This window comes from Pagrus pagrus, assembly GCF_965226575.1.
Source record: "Pagrus pagrus genome assembly, chromosome: 14".
In the NCBI taxonomy this organism is placed as follows: domain Eukaryota; kingdom Metazoa; phylum Chordata; class Actinopteri; order Spariformes; family Sparidae; genus Pagrus; species Pagrus pagrus.
In genome coordinates this window covers 9,316,988-9,342,688 of record NC_140198.1, presented here as the reverse complement: position 1 = coordinate 9,342,688, position 25,701 = coordinate 9,316,988, and the positions used below count along the sequence as shown (strand labels likewise).

Here is a 25,701-nt window from a genome sequence, read left to right as displayed (position 1 = left end):
AAAAGCAACAATTAGAAGGACAACAATAATAATCATTAATAATCCATAATAAGAAATCTTAACATAGTCGATGGCGAGGTTTGAAGAATAGTAACGTAGAGTAACATAACTGCATCTCATCTGTGGCACTGAAACTTGATTAACTGGATTATAAAATAATTCTAACTCACTCTGTCATAAGCAACAACATCAAATTAAGGCTGCTGTCGAAACAATAGTGGACGCACTGGTTGACCTTCCTTCAAGGCTATTACAGCAAAAGATGATACTTTTCATCCTTGTTGTTTTGTTTTCATGGCAACCTCTCAACAGTCCCTGCCTGCTGATTGGCCCATCACGCATTAATGACATCAGAGGTCAATGTGCAGAAATATGTCACCAGATACCATCGAAGGCTTTCAACAATGTGTGCATCATGAGCCAAGGTTGTGGCAAAATGTTTCCTCGCGCCATCTATCTTCCTTATCGGAAACTTCTCCACCAATCAAAGCAGGCCAAAGCCGGACCAGCCCTCCACTTGGAGCACAGTAGCTGTTAGTTGCTTCTCAGCTGGAAGTGAGATAGGGGGGGGGGGGTCAAGGTCCGTGAACATTGTAATTAATGTGCCGTTATTCACGTTTGGAATGAGCTGTAGGCGGTTTGGTCTCAGTCAAACTCTCAGGGTCACTCAGACAATGAAAGCTCTTATCTCCCAACAAAGGCTTCTCGGTCTGTGAAGTAGGTGAACACCCTGACACGCCCAGCTAAGAGGCACTTAGAGGGAGAAATGCCTGTCAGTATGTAATTCAATAAAAAGTAATGATAAAAACAATCTTGGAGTCACCTTGAATTAAATGACCAGAAATCAATTCAGAAATAAAACATTCATTTAGTCATTAAACAATGTTCCATAATATAATTCAATTACTAAATGTTTGGACAACCAGCCTCAAAGCTTCGCCACCCATTATAGCTTTTCCATGGTCATTACCCAGTCTGAATTGCGAGAGAATAAAACGGTCAAGTAAGCATTCATGTCAGTATTGAACACAAAAGGTCCAGTGTAGTCTGTATCCAAAAAGGGAACCACTTTGATGCACAGACAGAACCTGCCGGAAAGTATTGTGTCATTGGGATTTCAGAGTAACAAGCCAGTGAATGAATTCATGTCCCAAATGGTCTCGTGGTCCAGGAGAGGAATGAGACATTATGTAGCTCAGCGGGCCAAATGGGATGGTCATTTAGAGAAGCCCACACAGGTTGGAAAGTGCGCACAGACACGCATGCACAAACACACATGCCCACACATATAAATGAATGGCATGTCCATGTATGTAAATAGATACACGTGCATGAGGAAGCATGCTCCCTTTCATGCAGAAACTCTCTCTCACTCACACACACAACCATAAACCTCTTTTAAGCTCCTGCCCATGGAAACCATGGTAATGCCAAGCAAACAAGTGCTCTCATTTGGCAGGCAGGCCGCTGGCTGGCTTCCGTCTATGGGAACTACTGTAGCGAGCTGCTGTGTCAGTTCAATGATGGGACGCCGCGCAGGCCTGAGTCAACCATTAAACTACAGTAAGGGTGGTGAGGTAACTGACATGGATATATTCGCCCTACATTTACTCACTTAATGTGCTTATTTGTAAAGTAGAAGATTAATGCTGCACGGATCAAGGCATAAATTGAACAAATTAGGAACAGCAGCCGACTTGTGTTTGCATTCATAAAAATGTTGTTTGTGTGAGCTGCAGTGAGAATCTGTTTTGTATTCTAGTCATGATTAGCCTATAAATAAAGTCAAGAATAGAATTTAAGGGACTATCTTGGAGGAAACCATTATAAATTCTGGCCAGTGATGTTAAGACAAGCATGGGAATGCCTGGGCTTATCATTAAAGGCTAGCAAAATGTCTGTTTTGGATGGATTTGATTGCTTGAATCCCTGCACCGCAGCATTGTCTCCAACAGCCATGGGTTTTAATAGAGCCATTTTCATGCTGCGTTGTCTAAGTTTAGCTGACAATGTGCTCACATGCTATGATATAGCACAGACCAAGATACTTGGCTTGTAGCATCCATTTTTGGGCTTTTTGAAGCCATTTTCTGTCCAATTATGGGCCTGGACTTGTTGTTCTGATTGTTTGGTATTTGCTGTGGAAAATGTTTTGCTTTTTCGTAGCCAAACCGACACAGAGGGTTGTTTCCTGCTTGAGTTTCTCATCGTTGAAGCAGCTTGACTTCATAATTGAGGATGAAAAATTGGATGGTATTAAAATCACAGTCTAATTGTCAGTAATTGTACCGATGTCAATGGGTTTTAGTAAACAGGATGATCTCTCAGACAGTCTTAACTGTCTCTGGTGACCTTACTGCTGCAGATGGACACCTCTAACAGGCTTGATGTAAAAAATAATGCAACCAAGTTAAGCCTCCTTTTAAAAAAGTGTACATTTTTGATCCTATAAGCAGCAAAGAACGGTTGCTAGATTTTAACAATCCTTTTCAGGTGTACATTCAGGAACAGTAAACAGTTCACTGCCACATCACCATCATGTCTCATCGTGTCCTGAGCGAGATGTACATGAGGGACAGAAACAGCAGTGTGCTGACAGAAAGCTGAATTTATAATCCTGAGCCATCAATAGCTCTTCTGAGGAGAGTGGAACACCTGCACCACCAGGTGAACGGAGGCCTCTTTCAGGCCCAGGACCAATTTTGAATCAGCTTATGTCCATACTTGTGAAAACGTAGGGAAGGTTAGTACATGTATTTAGCACATATGTGTGTCTCGAGATAGAGATCTGCTAACCTCGTCCCAGACCTCTGAATAGTCACCCAATCCTCAGATTTGTTCTGATCTGCTAACTTTAATGGACAGCGCTTTATTCAACCTATCAGTCGAATGAATTCAAGAGATCCCACGTTGTATTCCTGCATTGTAAAATGCTATATTATACCAATAAATCACCTTTAGAAGTAGATATGACTTGAGGGAAAAGAGGAACTCACTAAGACTTTCTCTTCTTTTTCTCCAGGCAATCAATCAGCAGCAGAGGGAGTCAGTGCATCTGGACCACAGATCCTGCTCCCATTCATCTACAGTTATTGCCAAGGATCTGACTGGCTTGCTGAAACTGGAGGTTCAAACCAGCTTGATGTGCATACTGTGTAAATATGTAAACCTCACACAGGTACAATCAATACTGTATGTAATGTTTTTTTTGTTTTTCAAATCAAAATATATCAAGTATATTTTACTGTCTCCGTCCCTGTGAGGTTTGTGTAGCGTTTTCATTTCTTGCAAGATATTTCACATAAAGCTCAAGAGGTTGCATCATCTACTGATCCCATTGCTTCTAAGCGCTTGCTCACTTTACCTTAGTTAATGCCTAACCTCTTACTGTATGCAGCTCCTTATCAAATTATACAATCTTTTATCCAAGTGTTTACAAGACACAATTGACATTTCAGCCAGATTTCAACATCAATCCTCTCGGTGTCTTTGAGCAATTTCACCGGAGAAGAAAGAGACAACATTAAAATTGAATTTAAGTTCCATTCTCCCTTCAGGATATTTTTCTTGGTGGGGTGGTGTGGCCTCTGAAATAACATTTGTATGAGGTAACATTAAACCTCTGCCATGAAACTAATCAATATTAATAAAAATTCTTCTGGCTGCACGGCTGCCAGCTCCTCAGGGCAGGGCCCAGCATGGCAACTCAATAATTGTTGGTAAAGACAGGTGAGCTTTACCGTCTCCCCAGAAAAACTGTGGCTCTTTACCCAAAGGTAGCACGCATTGGTAAAAAAAACTATTTGTAGACAGCTTTTTATATTTGTTTTAACTTTAAACAAAATGAGAAAAGCAATTTAAAGTTAATTTGATGGACTTCTTCATGCCTCAATCATGCAGTGGGCCTCACGTTAATGGATTTTTCCAGCTGAAAATCTCATTTTAATGTGCTAAATTGGAAAAACGAACATGAGATCTTCACTCTTGACTGCACATGAATCAGCTTCTGAGCTCAAAGTTTGAGTCATAAATCTAAACGAGGAGATGAGCTCAGTGACCTGATGTAGCTACATGGCTCCATCCGGGCGGGCTGGAGAAAACCCCCACACATCTGTGGATGGATTGAACATTATGTCATATTAACACAACTGTAATTACACAATCCCTGTCATCTACACAGGGGCGGATTACTGTAAACTCAGTGTGAGTGAGCGGATGGATTTGGTGTTCTCGGCGTACTTATTTTTTGTGAAGTGTTCGTATTGTGGTGTGTGTCTTTGAAAACCGCACTTTATGGATTTATTTTGCACAACTTCAGGCCTCGGGTGTGAATCCATTCAGTAGAGGTCAATTAAACCCGATAGAGAGCATAGTTTATGACTCTTATCAGTATCATAAAACATTGACATACCAACACATGGCTGACTTGTTTGTTAGTCTGGTCTTGAAAATTCAAGGTGGAACCAAATAATACTGAATAAACCCACAAGATTTAGAAAGGACAAAAAGGCCAGAGTGGTGCCATTTCATTTATATTTGACGTGGCATCAGTATTTCTGCTTTTTTGGTGTTTTTATCTGGTCAAAAATCTGTTTTGATTGTGGCGCCATGTTATTTGTAGACACAAATCTTTAACCCAATGGTCTAAGGCTTCTGGCTGCCCTTATGTTCTGACCCTGAAATCTGTTTACATCTGCGTTCCTCGGAAGGATCTGCAGGGAACAAAATGCAGTGACACAGTAAGATGGCAAGGAATCGGTCAAAACAGGACAATAAATAGTTCCCAAACAGCACGACAATTAAGCCGGGGTTTTACTACTTATTGTAACTTTTAACTGTTCAAGTTAAGAGTTGAATACGTTCCTAGCTGTCAGTGTTTGTCTGATCATACAGGCCAAAGCCAGCAATACATATAACTCCAGTAGACAGGCTGGACCCACCTCTCCCTGTCTCTCTGATAGAATTATGACTCTCTTTGCTCTATACTTAGACCCTCAGACGATTGTATCTCCAACCCGTCTGCTGCATGAGGTCCAGACTGAGTTGTTTAGGGAAATAAAAGCCTTTTTCACTCCGTTAAAGATGTCTGAGGATGAAAGACACAAAGGGGAGAGAGAGAAGGAGAAATAAAGAGGAACGGAGAGAGAGCTGGCACTTGTATCTCACGGTGTTTGTCCTGTAGTGCCAGCCGCTGCAGGGACTTTTCATGCAGTCACTATGGTATCCGCTGAAACACGTAGCTACCTCTTGTTCGGGCATCGAGAGGGGGGTATGTAAAGAAAAGTGTGTGGGAATGTGTGTGCTTCCGTTGTGAGAGAGGCAAAGCAAGTATAAAGGAGAATGTCCAATGGGTAAAGAGAAATGAGAAGGACAGGGAAACATAAAAGGCAGGAGATTGACGAGATCCCTTTGCATTATTATCGGGTCAGGCTAGTTCGGCTTTCCTGTTGTCTCTCTAACTTTGCCTAAATGTCCTAAATTAAAAGCCCAGACCTGGACTGGGTTTCTTATAAGTGTCTCTGACTCACTGAAGGGTCCCGATGGTCATTTAAGACAATATTTTAATTTGAGGTACAGTTGAAGGTTTCAGTAAAGGACATATGTTTAAATACGGAGGTTTGGGACATGTTCCTACCAATATTTTTAGAGGACAAACTCGTTCAGATTATCTTTGGATTGAAGTCCTAGAGGCTACATCCCCAAGAAGCCCAATTTTAATTTAAATTGACATTCGATTGGCTCAGAGGTGGCTGAAAGGCTCACATCACTTGTAAATGTGACATCTGAAATATCATAATAAGGTAAAAGTCGATCGGTGTGCCAACAATATCAAGTTACCAGGGCTGTCAGTCCATATACCCTAACCATGGGTGACAAATTCAGTCTTTCAGATGACGTAGCCCCTTTACACTACTGTCTGTACAGCACAGCACACATAACATAAAGGCTAATGTTGTCCATAGCAACATGTTTTGCACTTTGTAGATATCGGGCATGATGCTACCAGAAAAGAGAAGAGACATCTGGTGCGTTTTCACAACCCAGAGCGTAAGTAATAAACAAACGCGCCAGTTGGCACATTTATTTAAAAAGAGATCTGCTAACAACCTAACATAACTAGATGTCAACTGATGTTAGTTTACCACTTTAGCAAGCATTAACCAGCAAACTGACAAAGATGCAGGAATAAACATAACATGTGTGGATATGTCAAAATATGATTTGAATTTCTGCCCATTAAATGTCACAATTATTGAATTATTTTGTATAAATGAAACACAGCAAGCTAGAGGAGTAGATCATCTTGATGGTGTCAGGTGAGTTTGTAGTTTTAATTGTTGTTTGTTAGAATTAATGTTTGAAATTATAGGAACAGAGAGTCTCCTTCCTGTTATGTAGTCTATACACTGTAAATCCATTCATGCTTCAATCTGCTGTCACTTTCAGTTCAGTTTACCTGATCCAGAGCCAGGTTTTGGTGAAAGCAGATGTGCCTCTAAAACACAAGCCATCTGTTTGGTTTTTATATCCACGTTTACTTAAACAGACTTGAGAAGGCAGAGATGTGTTGCACATGTCTGAAAACCAATAGAAGTGTAGCAAGCTCTTCTGGACGGCGGCCATTTTGGCCATTTATACTCTGTGGAGTAAACAAAAGACCTCAGAGGAGTTCCTTCTCTGCTTTACGGAGAACGTATGCTCGCTCTGTACATTGACGAACTCCATCATAAATAGATATTGACTGTAAATCAGATTAGTCTTCTGACAGACTGACTTTGTAACAAGTCATTTCTCGGCTGTGCATCTTCAGCAATGTGGATTCTGTCTTGGTTTGATCAAATTGGCCCAAACTTCGAAACACAAATTACATTTTTTGACACAATTTCCGAGCACGTTATAATTCTTCACAGCTCGTTGTGCTGTTTCCATGTGAAACTGTTTGAGAGGCCAGACATCTGTCAAGGCGGCACAAATACCGTAAATGTGTCATTACTGGACCTAATAGCAGGAAATATTTTGATGTGTTTATCTTAAAATCAAACCAGCGGTACGCTCACAAGATCAATGTGCCAGGTTGTTTTTCATTCAAGCTAGTTCATGAGAAAAGTGTTCAAAAGTTTCTCGGCCCATGTTCTGACATTCCACCGCATTTTTACCAAAATCTGTCGACACAGTTATAAGATATCCTGCTAAGTCAGAGAAACAATTCAGACTGAAAACACAACCTCCTCCATGAACAGAGACATAGCTGCAGTCACATCACATTATGCTGTTTTCAAACACTTCACTTGAACATCACAGCTGAAAGGTTGTTGGCACCGGGCCAGAAATGAATTCAGGTCACCACAGATGAAGGCCAATATATTCTGTCGGTCAGACCTCTAGTCAGATCTACTCTTCTTCTTCACACTATCCATTTTGGGGAAATTCCTCGCACATTTCTTTACTCATCCCCATGGACAGTAAACTTGTCCTCATGGCAGCATCAGTTCCATTTTCCTCTTTTCCTTCAGGACCACCTGCAGATTTTCCTCACAAGATTTTATAGCTCGTCTGAGAGCTGAGCAACTCTGAGGTCATCCTCTGGGTGCTCAAGATCTGTGACTGTCTCTCTCTAAATCCCCTTTTAATGAGACTCAAAGCAAAGCTTCATCTGCTCACCAGGCCCACCAAAACATTAGGAGGATCAAGGAGCTTCCATTGATATACACAGAAATCCCCAGGAACAAACCATGAGGGGACTGTATGTACACAATCTCATCCTCGTGTGTAGATTCTGTCCTCATTGAAGAAATACAAGAATACACACACGTGCATCTATAAATACAGACAAAACAGAACCCCTCTTGGACTTCAGTCCGTATAGTTCTGCTAATTTTTGAATGAAAGAACCAGGAGTTATTTTTTCCATATGAGTCACTCCCAACACGACTCAAGTGTGAGTAAAAACGGCCACATTCCATTAACCTTACAGGGTTGTTCCCTGTCACTTTGTGTCTGAACCCATCATGAGGGAAAAACAAATTGTGCTTTTTTTATTAGGCCCATTTTCACACCATCCTTGACTGGTCTGGACTTTTTGGCCTTTTCAGTTTTATCCCGACCAAAAGAAAAACAGCCAAACCTTGGTCAAAGGAAACAAGGTATTCTCAGTCATGATCAAACTGAACCATGGTTCGGTTCCGCTTTTAGTGTGTAGACACTTTTTTGGATGGTTCTGATGTTCAGCTGTTGTTTCAGTGCGACCCTCCCACACCCCATTCACCTCCAGTCCGTCATATCCAGTTCCTGAGGTCCACCTCATCACATCCAGATCTTCAGCCTTTCTCTCCATCCCATCACCACCACCAGCATCCAGGCTCCATCAGTGTCATATCCTGCTCATTGCTTCACCCTCGCTCTTAAAATATAATGGACGTCGATGGGGCCTAATCGCCAGACACTCTTCCCTTAAATGCAGCTTTTTAATCACATAATTGTCAAGCAGCAGATTTCGCTCTGCTATCGTAAAAATGTCCTGAAATTGGCTGTTCATCTAAATGTTCTAACGTGTCTCCTTCTTCCAAATAATGCGCCAGCAGCGTGACTCTATCTGCGAACGCTTCGTCACTTTTAAATGGAGTCAACAGTGTGGAAACCAGCTGTACCTTTGGTAACAAACAGACTAACCGAACCCAGCAATCTTACGCGCTCGTACAGGGGAGTAATTGCGCGCTGCATGCACAGCGACTTTTTGTAACACGTGCGGTCATAAAAACAAAATTGCTTGCTTCAGTGCTTCAGTTACATCACAGCCATTAGAACAGGACTTGAGTACAAAGCTGTCAGCCCTTTAATATACACTAAACTGTCGGTGTTATTACGAAGCAAAACAAAAATCTCCACACTCTTTCATCATTGACCTCCTCCAACTCAGCTCCATTTTAAACCCTCAAAGAACTTTTACTGTAATAAATTTTAAGTCCTGTGTGTTGCTCATATACTTTAGTCTTTTGAGTTATGGTATTGAATGTATACTGTATGTGAAAAGGAATGGCCAGAATGCTGCTCTGATGTATGTGCGGTCTCTTATATAAAGGTAGAGATGGCACTCATCCAGTAAGACCCCACAAATCACAGCTGTCACAGACAACAAGTTGGTACCGTATGGGCCCACGGATCAGGAATGAACATTCTTGCTCCATAAAGATACAAGGTCCACAGAGAGAAGACGGAGATCAGGTATTGTTGTCGTTAAACACAAGGGAGATAAGGTGTCATTGTAGGCCGGTCGACATCACTGTGACATAAATTCGGTGTTAACAGCAAGGCAGACGAGGCGAGACGGATGAAGGATGTTTAAAGAAGGTGGGAGACGAATAAAGTCGTGAGAATGAGAATGCGGTGTAAGCAGTAGATCCCACATGATGGTGAAAAGCTATATCAGCAGAAAGAGCTGTCAAACATCCAGATCAAGTCCTGGAGCAGTAGACACAGCGTCAGCATTCTTACCAAAGAGAAAAAAGACTGAGGAAATAAATAAAAAGACAGGCTGGTCATGCATCTTTCAAGTATCCTCAAGACTTTTTAATTGGAGATTATAGCAGACGTAAGTGTGAAGCCTGCAAAAGTATAAAATTAAACTGGATAAGCAGATGAATAAAAGCTGTCGCTCTGTCTCTGAATACCTTTTGGTTAATGGCAACTTACAAGATAACACACACGTCAACAGTAAAGAGAGGTGTGGTTATGTGTGCATGTGTATGTGGGCAAAAACAAGAGACAATGTGAATGAATGTGAGCACGGTCAGTTCAGTTGTAAGTTGAGGGAAACTGCTTAGTCAGAGCCCAGAGATGTGATGGACACGGCGCTGTCGGCTGCAGCCTGCACAGCGGAGCGAGCTCTGTTTCTGAGTAACTTGTTGTTTATCTGTAGCGTGGGCTAAATGTTAACAGATAGGGGCAGAGCTCTCTCCACGTGGCAAAGTCTCAATCTTTCTCTCCGACTTTCTGTTTGTCGTTAACTCTAAATTTCATATTTAACTCACAAATGTTCAGTTTAAGTACACTGTGCCACTTTTTTGTCACAGAGGTGGGTATACTGTACCCAAACCCTAGAACTGACACAAATAAGCCTTTTATCTTGATTAAACTCAATAATAAAACATAGATTTGGGATTTTGCCTTGGCTTAAGCACACTAGAGAGAGGCAGGGTTGATGTATTTTTTGTAGGCCAACCAGAAGTTTGCATCACCCCGACATAAAGCCAATGGGATCTTTTAGATTTAGATCTTTTAGATTTTGGATTAGTGCAGAAAATAAGTTTATGATACTTACACGTTTTGTTCAGCAGGATAAACTTCACAGATGAACACCACTATTATAATTTTTGAGGCTTATAAGCACTCGCCAGAAGTAAAAAGCTAACATTAGGCCAAGAACGATTTGAAGCTATTCAAAAAAACCCTCTGATTTTTCCCTTCTGCCCTCCGTCTGAATTTCACACATCCTCAGAATCACGTGACTGCAAACAACCTATACAGATGTACGTCTACTGTTCACTAAGTTTAGGACTGAGCACCAATACATGAGCAAAGCTCCAGACGGCAGCACTTTGTTTACTTCTCCCTCCTGTTCTCGGGGCCTATCTACTGTACGTCTCTCACAGCTCGCATAAAATCTGCACACATTCACGACGGTTGTTGAACGAGTTATTACGGAAGGTGCAAAGTCATTTTATGAGGCGGCCTCTCGCCTTCTGGTTTTGGTTACAAGAATTCCCTGGAGTCGGTGCCATGTGCTGTAACTGTACGTGCTATAATATCAGGCCTTCTGCTCTGGTGCTGATGCACGTACAGCAGCACGAGAAGCCACAAATGTGGAGTACATCAGCACCTTTACTGTGCCATAAAGCATCACTACAAAGTGTTACAATACTTTAGCACCACTGGCCAATTTCCAGGACAGGAATCCAGCTTACCTCTTGGCCAAAAGTGCCAATGTCTTGTTATATTGTTACATTAAAGTGACCCTTAATTAACCACTTTCCTAAAGAAAGAATGATTAGAGTAACGAAATCAGGGCTTCATTAAATCTCCAACGATGCAGGTTTAGCTTCAGATTAATGCTAACTGTCAGTGGAGAGGTGCATCATGCAGACTGCAGAATTTCATGGGAGACCTACAAGAACCCTCGATGGGGACGAATACTTAATGACAGGAGCAATCCACAATCCACAGACGCCTTCAGACATCCTTTTCTGTCCTGTTAATTCCACTGTGTTGGCTTTTTTGTTTTATGCCACCCTGGTTTCTGGGGCTTCATTAGCTAAGTTACGTCTGCACATACTCTCACAAATGAAGACAAAGATGGTTTAAATTAATCTCATATAACAGCCAAGCTGCCAGGGTAAAATAATGGCAGTTTACCTACCTGCAAACCACTGATTAGTTCACCATACAGTGTTTGATAAAGGGGCAATTCGGGATTAAGTTTCAACATTTCTAAGTGTGACACCATTGGATATTTTTTAAGGAGACCTCTGGCCAATTTCCAGCCGCATTTGTGATGACCAGGAGCAGGTATTTTAAGCCAAAACATGATATTTTCCTCACCAAAACAAATGGCTTGTGTGCCTAAACCTAACCAGCTCACAAGCTCAACGCTGTCACGCCATAAAATTGAAAATTGAATCTGAAGAAAATGTAAAGTTGCAACATAAAGATCTGTAAGCTTCTCAAATTTCCAATTTATTCTGAATTCAAAGGCCCAGTGTGTAGAATTAAGTGGCATCTAGTTGTGAGGTTGCAGAGAAAACCAACTAAACACCCCTCGCCTCACCCTCTCCTAAAAAAGCAAGAAAAGCATGAAAGGCCCTCTCTAAGAGTTGGTGTTTGGTTTGTCCGATATGGGCTACTGTAGAAACTACTGTACAAATAAAAGGCTCATGAAAACACAATGATTCTTATTTGAATATACAGTAATTAAAACATATTTAAAGAAATTATATTCCATTTCTCCAAATAGATCCTCCTAAACCCTACACACCGGACCTTTAACTAACCAGTCAACAAGTTACTCCTCTTAAATCAGTGCAACGTGTGTTTGAGAAAGCCTTTTTTAAAACAGGGATTAACTAAATTATGGCTTACTCCTGGTTTAATTGATACCCTGTCCTGAAACAGGCCCCACTAGCTCTAGTTTAATGAACAGAGACAGACCTTGTGTGTTCTACCCCACAGCCTGAATTCGGCTGTTTTAACAGGGTGGGCGCTGATATAAAGTTAAAAAACGGGGGCAGTAAAGTCGTATGTGACGCAGCGCTGGGAAAACACGAGTCCAGGTTTTGTGTCCTGACAATTTAATGCTCAGATTTAGGGCCTCGGTGAGGTGGATGTCTGAGTCCCACATACTGCAGCCTGGTGGTCTCACACAACAACTGCCATGTCAGAGCTGTGGGGTGAAACCGAATTCCTCGTGTTTTTCACAGCGCACTCAGCTCCTCAAAGTTTGTGACCAGTGGAAGAATGTGAACCATCACGTCGTGGTAATGCACTTCTCATTTTTATTTAGATCCTACAAAATAAAAGCAAAATAAGAAGCTCCAGAACAAAAAAAAACATGTGTTGGTAGAGCAATAAGTTAAACACAAGAAGAGGAAAGGAATCATTACAAGACGCTGGGAATGCAAAGGCACGTGAGTGACATGTTATACACTGTATGCTGAATCACGATAAAACAAATATGTACAAAACCAAAGGAACAATGTGGTAGCAATATAATTTTCACATAATTTACAAGATAGCTAGTATAGATGGCATACCAGCAGCTACACATCACTGTTGATATCTAGAAAAAAAAAAAAAGAAGGATATCAGCACTGCAAAATCCATTTTCTCATTCTCATTTCAAATTTTTTTAAAAAGTAGTTTTGTTAGAAACATTTCTAAAATTAAGAATAAGAACACTCCTCTCCACCCGGTTAACTTCACTATTCACAATAAGCCAACACTGATGGCCGCATACTGCAGTCGTAATGACATGAAAACACATGCCGTGTCTCTTCCTCATCTCCTTCTCGCTCCCTCCCTTTCGGTTTCCCCCCTCTCCCAGAGGAAATGTAAAAGCATATTTCATTTTGCTTCTTGGACTTGGCTGTGACCAGACGTTTGAGTTCATAGTAGGAAGGGAATACAACTATGCATATACTTCCAACTTCTGTCTTTTTCTCGCTTCCAAAGAGGAGCTGTAATATATCTATGTTGTGGGTCCAAAAAACTAAACAAAGCGAATATTACTCCCACATGTTGGAGGCTGCGGAGTCCCGGTTTTACGAGTTCCTAACAGTTTTCTGTGGTCCGTGTCTCCTGTCTCAAACGCACACGACCATTTTTTAAAAGTTGTCATCGGGGTGTGCTGGTGTCAAAATGGAGTGTTTTTAATAAACAGAGCCGGTGAACTCTGCGCTCTTGTTTTTATGAACTGGAATTCTTTGAGCGAGAGTTGAAATTCCTCTCTCAGTCAGGTGCTCGAGAGCAGTCTTCTGTGGGTTTGTCTCACGGCTGTTAAAAATGTCAAAACACACCGCGTCAGGCTAAGTTAAAGTCTCATTTCTTGCATTTTGTTGCTTTTAAGTTGATGTTGTGATCAAATTTGGGAAAAATTCTCGGTTCATAGCTCCCCACAGAACTGTCTCTCCTCTCTCCTGCAGGGTTTTGTTTACATTTCAGAAGGTGGTGCTTGCATAGCTGCATACAGAGGCATTCACTATAGACTGCAGTTCTGTAAAGATGTTACCCAAGCACACCGACGCACATTCCAGAAACTCACAATCAAACTCGTTAGAGATACGCTGATAAATGAACTATCGCTTATTGTTTCACATGACCTGAAAAAGTGACGATTAAACAAAGTTGCTCCCCAGTTTTGTAACATAGAAAGTCTGAAAAGTAAACGGCACAGATGTAAATTACAAAATGAGAAAATAATCCATCCACGACAGGAGTATAGTGTGTAACTGTAACATAGTTAAAAAGACAAACCCCTTAACCAAAGCTTCAACATATAATTACACCTTAAATGACTTTGCAAAACATAGACCGACATTTTCGTGGAGAGCTGTGCTACATCACAGGGAATAAAACAGCTAAATGCTAAATAATTCTGAAGGCAAGAAAAAACAGGCAATGTTCAGACTGCAGGCAAATCAGATTTGTTTGAGTGTCCACTAGGATATTTTCCCACCGACTAATAAGCTCATGACAACAAGGAAATGCTACGTGTTCAGTGAATTTAGCACTGCTAGCGTACATCAATAAACTGACAGACAGCGGATCAGTTTTATATATGCCCAAACAGTCACGTCAAGTTGCAGAGCAGCATCGCAAACCGACTCCCAATGTGGTTTGGACATGTCAAAATACAGATTTGGGGCTGGCAGTCTGAACAAAGTCTAACTTCTCTGCAGAGTTAATCACAGCAAACTCACCAGTCAACTTCAATTCTCTTGTGATAACCCACATCTCGCACACACACACACACACACTCACACACTTATTTAAGGCTTGAGTGAGGGTCGTCACTGGACACTGACGATAATGCTGGTGATAAACCTGTGCTGACTGTTAGAAAAGGCGAATGCTGGTGAGGTAATTTCATTCTATTTTCTGCCGATATTTTGCCAATCTTGCATGTCTTGTTTCTCAGTTATTACCGGATTATTCTGGTAATATGCTGCGGTTGTGATGAGGACACGATGCTGCAAATTAAAACCTTTTCTGACTGCTGGTTCAATATTATTTTTGGATCTAGAGTTTCGTGTAAACACACGGATTGAGAGATGAGGACTGTCAGGCTGGGACACAAAATACGATGTCAGCTGTTTAATGGGTTTGAGTTTTGGGATACTCATCTGATCCAAGCTGTGCTCTGTCAACATACTTCAAAATGCTCAATATACATCTCATTTATCATCTGTCGCTGTGGAAATGCTGATCTTGGATCACTGAAACACAAATTTCTTTGGACTCTCCCAGAAGAAAAACTGATCCAAGATCAGATTCCTGCTCGACAGAGCCTGATAAATGTAAGCTAGGATACTCAGTAGCCCCATTCTCCCAGATTTGAGTATATTACAGTATAGGCAGCTCCATCTCTGTCTCAGACCAGCTCCACCTTGGAGTTGGGGTAAACGGCAACAACGTCGTAGCCCTCTGGAGGCTGGACGCGTGCCTTGGCGTGGGTCTCACAGTACAGACTGTCCTCGATGAAGAAGTAGCCTCTCTGCTTGAGGTTGACGCCGCAGTCGTCGCACATGAAGCACTCGGGGTGGTAGAGCTTGTCCCTGGCCTTCACGATGGTGCCACTGGACGGAGAGACGGAGGGAGACAGAGACTGTCAGACACGCAAAGGCTTCAACAAGTGTTGCTCCATGTGCTGTGTGACACTCATTAGTTTTTATAGATTTATTAAGTATGATGCTTGAGATGGAAAAGATTCTGCTGGGGTTGTTTATGTTACTAGAGAGATCTATTACCAGACCTCTTCAACTGGCAGCCTGTGGGACAAATGTGGTCCTTTAACAACTTCATTCTGGCCCTTAGATCATTTTATTAGTGTGCTAATTGGTCCTTTCATTAGTCATGTAGAAGAAAGAAATACTCTTATTTCATTAAAAAAGTTTTAATCCAGGCTGTTTGAGTGGAATGAATTTAAGAGAAACAAACTGACTTCAAACCCACTTGTAAGACTAAAAAGGTGCCTTTTCATTTTTACCTGCACTTTGTCTATATAAGAAAAAGTGCACAGATATACGATTTTTTTTTTTTTATGTTAATAGGCCTGTATTAGGAACTGTAGCTCATGTAGCTCTGTAGTTCATCCTTTAAAAACTCATTACGAGATAGTTTTCCCGTCCCTAATCTGTTTCTCAATGTTCGGCCTGAAGGTTGAATTATGCCCCATACAAACATACAAACATAGAAACGTCCATCTAAAATACAATATAAATGCAATACATCCAACAGTGTCAAGGGGTTTTGACAACAACAAACATGGCGACGGTGGAGGGGGGTGTGTGATTATGTGCCTGTTGAGAAAGAGGCAAAAGCAGACGCAGCGTTGTAGACAGTGGTGCTATGTGAGGCCATTCAATGCACTGCTATAACGATGAACATCATTTCCTGTACTTTCAGATGTCTGTCATTGTTCAAACTTCCTCTTTTGTAAGGCTTCGTTTCGTCCGCATCCAAAATATTTCAGAAAACACGCTCAAATGCCGACAAAACAAACGCAGAGGGCCTCGTCTGCAGAGGATAAATGAGCCTTATGGATGCTGAAAGTCGAACGCATCCTGTTTTGTGACGACGGATTTCATTTTCTATCTTGTGTACTTGCTGCTGCACCCTGAATCTGAAAGTGTACAGGAAGAAGAACACAGCCTTATATGTGGTGGAAGGGAAAAGTGTAATAAAGATAGAGCAGAGCAGCCTTACAAAGGAACACCATAGGGTTGCACTACTGAGAAGTATGATAGGAAAATCATGCAGTTGCAGAGTGCCTTAAAAGGCACTGCAAGCAGTTTTTATGGAGGTGTCATCATCGCGGAGGAGAAAACATGAAGCAGAACACTTTAAAAGGAAGTAAGAGATGGTGAACAGCTCATGACTGACTCAGTTATTTATTGAACTTTCGTTATCGATGCAAATCAGCATTTATCACACTTTACAGCGACTGTAGCGATGCAGCATTTGAATAGACTTCTAGATATTTATGAGATGTTTTCAAAGATCACATCCTGAGAGGAGTTTCAGGTGGAGGGAAGGTAACACACACTCATTCTGTCACACCTGGGAGTGTGAACGGTGAATGTTTATTCTGCCGGCTGGTGCATTTTAGCAGTGCATTGCTTCACTCAGTCACACAGTGAGGCCAGTTGTTAAGGGCGTTGTTCATTCACTGCTCCCAATGAGATTTTCCCTTCTGGAGTGGGGATGCGGGCCAGCGACCATTCAGCCGTACGCCTGCTTCTTTATTTAACCGCTTTCAACCGCAGCACTCGGAGGATAAACTCTTGACACAGTGCTCTATATTTTTTTTTTAAAAGCTGTAAAATGCTCCCGGGTCATAACAGCCTTATTGTGCCCGGCATTCTCCCACAATGCACTCTTGTTAACAAGTAAAGTAAGCCGATGACATCACTGCTCACCTGCAGCTGCTTTAATAGAGGGGGGATTACCGGTGCATGCGGTTACTTTGGCAGGAGAGTGAGCGAGCATGCTCTCGCTTAATGTTTGGTGCGAGTTTGTGTACGTGCACCTGTGTGTGTGTGTGTGTGTGTGCATGCAGGTAAAAGTGTGATTACAGCGTGTTTTTGTAGGAAAGGGTGTGGAGGATGGCGTGGTTTAATCATTAAAGTGATAAATGGGGATGGATTTTTCTGAGGACTTATGAGAGGCCTGTTGGAGCAGGTCCATGTGCGCGAGTTCGCCTCTTTGTTTCTGAGAACTTTGACTCAGATCATGTGAAAAAAAAAACTTTATGACCACAAGAGGAGTGATAAAACCAGACAGAGACGTATAATTTCCAGATTGCATTAAAATAGCAAATCTGAGGTTACATAAATCGTTCACATTTTCATTTTCATATTTACATATTTATCTACAGCAGCCTGTAATTGAGGACCACAGTAGTCATTACTTTTATAAGGGAAAGTTCCATGCTGTGGTTCAGTGATGTTCAATTGGGAAGAATCTGAAAATTTTAATAATATTTTATGTTTAAAATAGAAATTTTGGAAGCACTCAAGACAAAAAATTAATCACAACCTACTTAAAAGGCATCTCTGATCAAAAAGACACAATGAAATAATTATTCTATGAGATATTCTTTTATCTTATACAGTCCACTTTTTAGTATTTACTTCAAAATCAGGCCAGGATCTTTAAAATACTTACACAATGCCGTTACAGCAGCGTGTGCACTGGGGAAGCTTCTGCAGACCAGGCATGGGGCTGGGGATGGGGCTGCCCAGTTTGGGGATTGGAGACCTGACTGGAGACTTTAAGTTTCTCATTCTCTCTGTCGGGGACACACCTGGAAATAAGAAAACAACCGCAGAATAAACATAGGAACTTTGGAAACAACAACACAAACCATCCAGAGGCAAGACCTTGTAAATGTGTACAATACATGTGGTACCAGGCAACCCTGTTGGTGGTATGTGTAAGTCATGAGAGATGTGTCTCCACTGTGCAAGAGATTTCCAGGTAGTAAGACTATGGTGGCTGTCAGGTCTGTAGTAGGCTTATAGTGATAAACGATGGATTCATATTTCCCACAGTACCAGGGGTCAGTTTGCGTTCAGTCAGTTGTGAGATATTTCTCACTATTTCTGGCCCTCCTCACAGATGTGTGTTACTCTGCGGGCAGAGGGCACGGCAGAGGTATCCATGACAAGGACAGTTTGACAAATTAAAAATGCCCAGTTCATTGAGGACACTGGTGTTACTAATTTGGTGGAAATCGCAGTCTACAGTCGACACAATTTGCGTGAGATTGCATGTTACCGTTTCTATTATTTTGTCCACCCCATTTATATCAGATTAAGTTATTAAGTCAGCCAGACTTTGAACATAGTGAGAAAACATTTTAGACTTTTCTGCATGAAAACAGCTATAAGATGGTTGTATCTAGATTGCAACCTGATAGCGCACGACTTAGCACGTGCTAGCAACGGCAGATCAACGGGAGCCGCTGTAAAATATTTCTGTCTCGCCAAGTTTTTTAGCGAATTTGTGGCTATATTTGACAAATTATTTATGTTATTAGCTAGCTAGTTTAGCAAGCTGTTGCAGCCTTTGAATGTAGTAACATTTTGCTAGCCTGCATCTACACAGGAAAAAAGTAAGAAACTGAAACTACATTGCAGCCAGTATATACTGAAACAAAGCTTCTCATGGTAATGTTCCAAAATGTCAATGCTTTTTCTTTTGGCAATGTGTAGCCTACAAATCTTGCAAGAGTTTGGAAAATCTCGGGTTAGCATCAAGACATGACCCTCATAATAATAAATTTCGTGAGCAACTGCCTAGCAACACTACAAAACAACCACACAGAACACAATAGCAACCACTTAACAAGACACTTGATTGTTCGAAACACACACGAGTAACCTTGTTGCTCGCTTTCACAAACAGGATGTCGCCACTTCACCCCTTCCTCTGGCCTCCATTACATCTGTCCCCATGCAAATATTTTTGAAAGATTTATGCTTTCTACTCCAGATTTGAATTTCTTTTTTCTCTTTCTCTCTCGTCCCTTCCCCTCTTTCTGACCTCTCGCTGTCCCTTGTCCTTCCTGTGCGCTCCATCCAAGAGTCTGTAGTGGCACTTCCTAGAAGGAATTCATCAGTCAACCTGGCTAGACAACCCGGCAGGGAAAACATCCCATATTAGAGAGTCGAGCTTTAACCGTCACACCGATGTGCTACACTCACACGATACATGTGAACGACACACGGTGAGCTGTGATGACGTTCATCTTAATGGCACAAATAGTTAGATGCATCATCTTTGTTGAATGATAATAATCTGGTAAAATGAAAATGGCAGCAGCTCAAGGAGATTTTCCCTCAATATCAGTTGCAAGCTTTCAGGTCAAGTGACTTCTGACAGCTCTGGTCTGAATCTTTTTTTTATTACAGTGCAAGCTTTCAAACAGAGTTTCAATCTTTCGAAGCTTATTGTGTTCGTTTTGAAATATGACATCACGTTCGTCCCACAGCACACAAAGGTTGCCGCCTTCCCACGGATGGCATTTTCTATTAAGAGCGATCAACTCTGACCATCGAGCGATTAGTTATGCCTGACTGGAATGCATGAAAGGGGGCATACTTAATACTGGAGCCACTCCAGTGGATCCGAGTGCACCAGGGTGGATGAATGGGGCAAAGCTGTGAGCTATGGTATATGACTTCCGCTTTCTGATGATGTGCCAGCAGAGGCTATACAGGCCAACAGGCCACCGATCACTGCCACTAACCACAGCCTAATAACCTCCCATCTGGCACCTGACTCAAAGCACTTTCTGTCCCTCAGTAACAATTAGCCTCTGACTGCTCGGCGGTGTGTTTAAGACCCGACATTAGCTGGGTTGTGTTATTCCTAGGATTAATCTCTCTATTACCTAATGATGCACTCTGATGGAAAACCTTTCATGTGCAGCACTCTTGTGACTTTCTCACAGCGGGAAAGGTGGACTTATAAAAGTTTTTCAGCCACAGTCAGGAGGATTAGATACAAAACGCAGAATGAACGAGTGCTTGTTTAGGCTTTAAATAGCCAGACTTCTTCGGCTCTGTTGCCAAGCGCAGACAGACACCATGTTTTATTTCACAGACAGCGGCATATCTCACCACACGCAACATTCACAGCAAAATGTGTGTCCTACACTGTGACTAATACCGACCAGACCCGCAGTCACACACTCATGTTTAGCCCCCGTCCTAACTCAAACCCGTCAGGACGTCAGTGTGAAGCCTCAGGGAATTCGAGGCCGAGGGAATCACAATGTCGAAAGATAAATAAACAGCTGAAATGACATAATTTAAGACAGTTATAGTTGGATACTGTGTCAGCTTCTCAAGGACATAAATTTGCTCGTGAGAATGCTGCGCATAACTTCAGGGTTGTAATTCTCCGAGGGCTTTAAAAAGAGTTTCATCATGACTTTGTGACAAGACAGATTATTGAAAAATGGGCACAGTGATCAGCTGAAATGTGATTTCTAAGCTCTGACGCCACACTAGGGCTGCAGCGATTATAGTTTTTGATTTCACAATCGCAGGCTGAGAAAAATCACGATTTCACAATTATGATGCATTAATGTATTTCACAACACGACGGCTGCATGAAATCACTTGAGCATGTTTTAATTTGAGGTTTTATAACATTTGGTCCTGACAACATTTACTTTGTTGGCTTTTTGTTTTGAACGGTCGCTGTCTTACAAAATCAGAAATAATACAGCAACCAAATAGAAATAAGAAAATAATAAATAAATCAAAAGGGGAGAAAATAAGTTTTTTGTTGGATTTTCCTCACTGTACACCTGTTGTATAGAGAAAAACAGGTGTACAATAATGTCCCTTTGAATGAACCTTCACAGTTACAAAACCGTGACATCTTAAAGGACCAATACGTAAAAATTGGCCTTCTTGAATTCCAACAAATGGGGGCAGCATATCACCAGAGTACCCGCTAACTGCTGCTAACTGTATTCTTTTTTATACATCCATGATTTACGCTACCATTAGCTTGTTAGCTCAGTTAGCTGTGCAGCTAGCTGGACAACCAGGACAATGGTAAATTGGTGTTTACACTGCTACCACAGGAGCTTTGTCTTGCTGGGAGAAGGAGGTTTTTCAGGTGTGGGGCTAGCTGGTTAGCATGCTAACTTCAGCATATCTCCTTAACACACCACATAGACGTCTTTGATACAACGTCAAAACTGTTATTTCTTCATATTCTGTTACTAATTTTAGTTTATGCTTCCATATATCTAACTGCGGTTCGTAGCGAAATCATTTAAACGCCACGTCTCAAGGCCACACACGGCGTATGCACAAAAAATATAAAACAAAAACTATCAGGACAGTGATCTCTGGTTGCTGACCTATAGTGCTGTCAAAGATGAATCCTCCTGTGCCAACAGAGAGTTGAAGGGTTAAGCCCCCCGACTCTGGAGTCACATGTTCACTCCCACAGGACTGGAAATCTTGCCGGGGCTCTAAATCTTGTATCTGTTCGTCTCTCTCTCGATCCCTGTGGAATAACAACAGAGCTGGAACGCCCCCTCTACTTCTCCTTAAACAGAATTGAATTATTCTGTGGTGCGTTTGAAGGAAGCCATGATGTTTATCTACGTCCTGTTACTTATCTGAGTCGTGGTCGTGACTGCAGATCATCTAACATTCTCCGAGTTGGTCCATTGGAACAGATTCATTTAATCTTACATATCATTTTTGAGGTAAAGTAGTATGTGAGCATTCCAACCAGGTTTACGTGTTATCATCCAGAAGGCCATCAATAATAAGGCGAGTGTTTCACTTTGAAAGTATAACATTTCCTTCTCTGCACAGCAGTGATGCTGATGGATGTCTCAGCACACCGAGGCCTTTTTCTGAGAAAGGACACAGCCTGCCTCCCCCTCTGAGCACCTTCCACGTACCGAAACTGAGTTTTGTGGGCATCATTCATCTCTGTTGTGACAAGCTTAAACAACACTGCCAGCGAGCTGATGGAAAGTCACTTTTCCTGAAATAAACAAATCTAAGGTACAGCACAAAATAGTATATCTCTATTCAAAAAAATAAACACAGAGTTCAGGGAACGGATGAGCTTTCAGAGAAGTCACTGGGATTTTGTTTATTTCTTTATCCAGCTGCTGAAGAAACACCCCTCCATCACGTTGTCTCTCGTGTGTCTTCCCCTTAAATTAACCTCAAATTTTCTGCTTTGTTTTTTGAATTGGAAAAAAACAGATGCTCATATCGGTACAGTAAGCACAACTTTCTATTACCTATCAACCTGCTTCAAACTGCCTCCTTTGACACCAGTATTCAACAGTCACTCCACCCCTCTCCCGTCCACGCCGCTATCCAATCATGGCAGACTCTGTGGAATTCTGGGTAAACTGACACTCTTGTTTGCTTTAACTTTAAAAGCCCCTGAAAGTCAACATGGCCTCTACGGGGGCTTTCGCCTTCAAAAGGGGACCAACCACTGTGATTTAAAAGCCTGACAGCAAGGTATGCGTTGAAAAACAGGAAGATTTGACTTTAACCTGAGAGTCGACCGTGTGCGATTGTTGACGTGACTTTATTGAGCTACTTAAAATGAAGAGAAGGGGGTGGACTTTAGTAACATATGTGGCAGGATCCCTCTCTCTCACACAGATTAAATGACACCAAACATCAACAGACAGACAGGTAGCTTTTAAAATGATCCCAGTGTAAACCTGAGGTGTCTCCGTGTTTCAGCGAAGGGCTTAGCCTGTCAATCGAGCTGCCAGTCTTCCCCACTGACAGCAGACAAAAGAGTTCCCTTTAAACCTCTATAATCCATCAGCAGCGTCTCTCTCCCTCCGTCTGCCCTTTGTCCGTCATTAGCGTCTGTCTCTTTCCGTAGCTCTCGCTTTCTGTCGTTGCTCTGAGTGTAATGTTAAGTGCTAAATTAAGGAAACAGGACGGTCTGGCCCGGCTCCAGGCCTCACGGCGGGAGCAGCCGGTGTTGTTCCTTGTGCTGTGGATTATCCTGTCGGCTCTCACATCAAAGGTAGAAGCAGAGATGTGATATCTGAGAGGGAAGTTTTCACTCCTGCCTTCTGATGATCATATCAGGGAGGAAGAGAAATTGAGGGTTTTCCATTTGAGTGACTTTATTATATGATTTGGCCAAAGATGCTGATTTACAAATATGATTATTCGCATTCCTCAATAGACACTTTATATTGGTCTTTGACTAAAGAGTCAATACTGCTATTTTTCCGGGTTTCAGAGGGGGTTTAGGTTTTTTTTCAGACAATATTTTCTTGTTGAAATTAAGATGCTAAGCTAATGTGGAGGAATGTGTACCGCTGTGCCTTCTGCACAGACAAAAAGAAGTGGATAAGGAGAGAATAGAAGAGATGACGTAGATATGCCGGTGCATACGGACACGTTCAGCGAGAGCTTCATCAAACTGGTGGGCCGTGGTTGTTTTGAGCTGAAGTGAACCCAAACAGAGGGGGTCAGCACTGAATGATGATTTTGAGGTGACATGGTCTGCGTCAAGTTTGTGTACTTGCATGGAGGAGGTGTCTGCCATTACTCTTCGCCATGTTTGCATTTGTGCAGAGGGGAGAATTCGGTGCCTCACTGGTCAACGACTGGAAGATGTTGGGGAATTCATTGTGGGAGGCTTTTTGTCGGTTTGTGGTGAGTTAATCTAGATGACACACTATGTAAGCTCTCTCAAAGCAAGTCATCTCTGGAGGGGGGCGCTCTCTAATTTACAAATTCAAATAGAGTACTGTATGACAAAATACACATGCAAAGATTACTGAGCAAACACGCTGACTTTGACACTGCGGATTCCTACATACACAGCTGGCAACACTCCACTAACAGCATTACGGGTTAAAGGACGCCTCAGTGTTCGTCGCTGAGGTTGAGAATAACATAAATCACGGTCACTTCGGTGCTAACAGCCCACTTCTCTGAGGCTGCTTCCCCTCTAACACAACAACTCTTGACTTAAAATTACGACTTTCACAGCTTTTGCCCTGCTGTCGTGGTAAACAGGGAACCCAGAGTGAACGTTTTAGTGCAGAGGATTAGCTCTCCTCTGCTGCTGTCAGCATCACATGACTCCTCCTCAAAAGCTGGAATGCTGAGCGGTCAAAAGGCACAAAGGAAAACCATATTTCTCACTTTATTGTCCTATGTGAAGTTGTTTTTGCAGTAAATTGCCAAACCAAAACTTCCCCCCACGTTTCATGCGTGTGTGAGCTATTTAAAGCACTTCATCTTCCTCCTGCTCGCTCTGTCCCTTCCTTTCTCTCTCTTAGTCTTCCTTTCTATCCCCGAACCTCACCGTCTGTGTCTTTCTATAAAAGGAAAACTATGCCAGTAAGACAGGGAAGCTCACAACAGTCAGACAGGAGCTTCCTGAGCGAGGCAAGATGTCCCTTTGGCTGAGTGGCTAAGTCTTATTTGCAAAGGAGGATTTTTTTTTTAACCCTAACCTTAACCACTGACCCAATAATCAGCTTTTATTCCAATCGGGGAAACAGATTTTGTCCTCGATTAAGTTAGTTTGAAACTTGACCCTGAAAGTAGCCTTTGTCAATGTGAGGCAAGATGTTCTTTATTTTGAAAGGAGGAAATATTTTCTTTCCAACTAACTTATACACAAACAATTCTAGAAAACAGTTCCTGAGAATTGCATAGATGCATTCTTGGCACCTTATAACTGCCTCATCTTGTACCTGCCCGACAGGGTTTGGGTTGTTTCAACATTTTATAGTCTGTTGGCACAGGGGCAAACGATAGCGTCAAAATTGCCAGTAAATCATTTCAGACTGACAGAAGAACAACATTTTAACAACAAGCACAAATATGTAATAGGTGTGACCAGGCGCGCCCAGGCATTCAAGCATTCTCATCAACGCTTCCTCACAAGCACTTGACCTCCATGGCAAATTTCAGCGTCAGAGATAGAAAGTCGCTAAAGGGTGGACATAACTTTGCGGACCAACAATGTGATGACGCAACCGTGGAGTTCAATGAAGTCTCCCGCAAGAATGTACGATAAGCAGTTATGAAACATGACTTATGAAAAGGGGTGTGGAGGAAATGTAGGGCCAGGTAGGAGTCCAATGATGCCTTCCTTATGTCTACCTAGTGTCTACGACAACTGGCTCGCGAGTTATGAAATGGGACGTTGTAAAATGGTATTTATGTGTGTGCGTCCGTGTGTTTGCCAAACTTTGGTTTTGTTACGTGAACGCCCCCTTTTGCTAACGGCATGAAATGTGCTGTCCAACCGTTCCACAAAATATTGTGCAAGTCTGTGAGTCCATTTAAAAGTTATAGTATACGCCTTTGTGTGATAGGCCTCTTCCATTGGCACGCCCCCTTTTAGCCAATCGGTATGAACATAAACACACACACTTGACCTCAA

General features: G+C 42.0%; 1 protein-coding gene across 1 annotated transcript in view; it reads right to left on the bottom strand.

Annotated features, from left to right (window-relative positions):
* Positions 1–12,528: 12,528 nt before the first annotated feature.
* pdlim4 (PDZ and LIM domain 4) overlaps positions 12,529–25,701 on the bottom strand; it is a 52,431-nt gene continuing 39,258 nt past the window's right edge. The window contains exons 6-7 of the mRNA XM_084373340.1: positions 17,935–18,073; positions 12,529–15,344 (exon numbers count right to left, since the gene is read on the bottom strand). Coding sequence (XP_084229466.1) covers positions 15,140–15,344; positions 17,935–18,073 — 344 coding nt within the window. The 3' untranslated portion in view covers positions 12,529–15,139. The remainder of the gene's footprint in view (positions 15,345–17,934; positions 18,074–25,701) is intronic.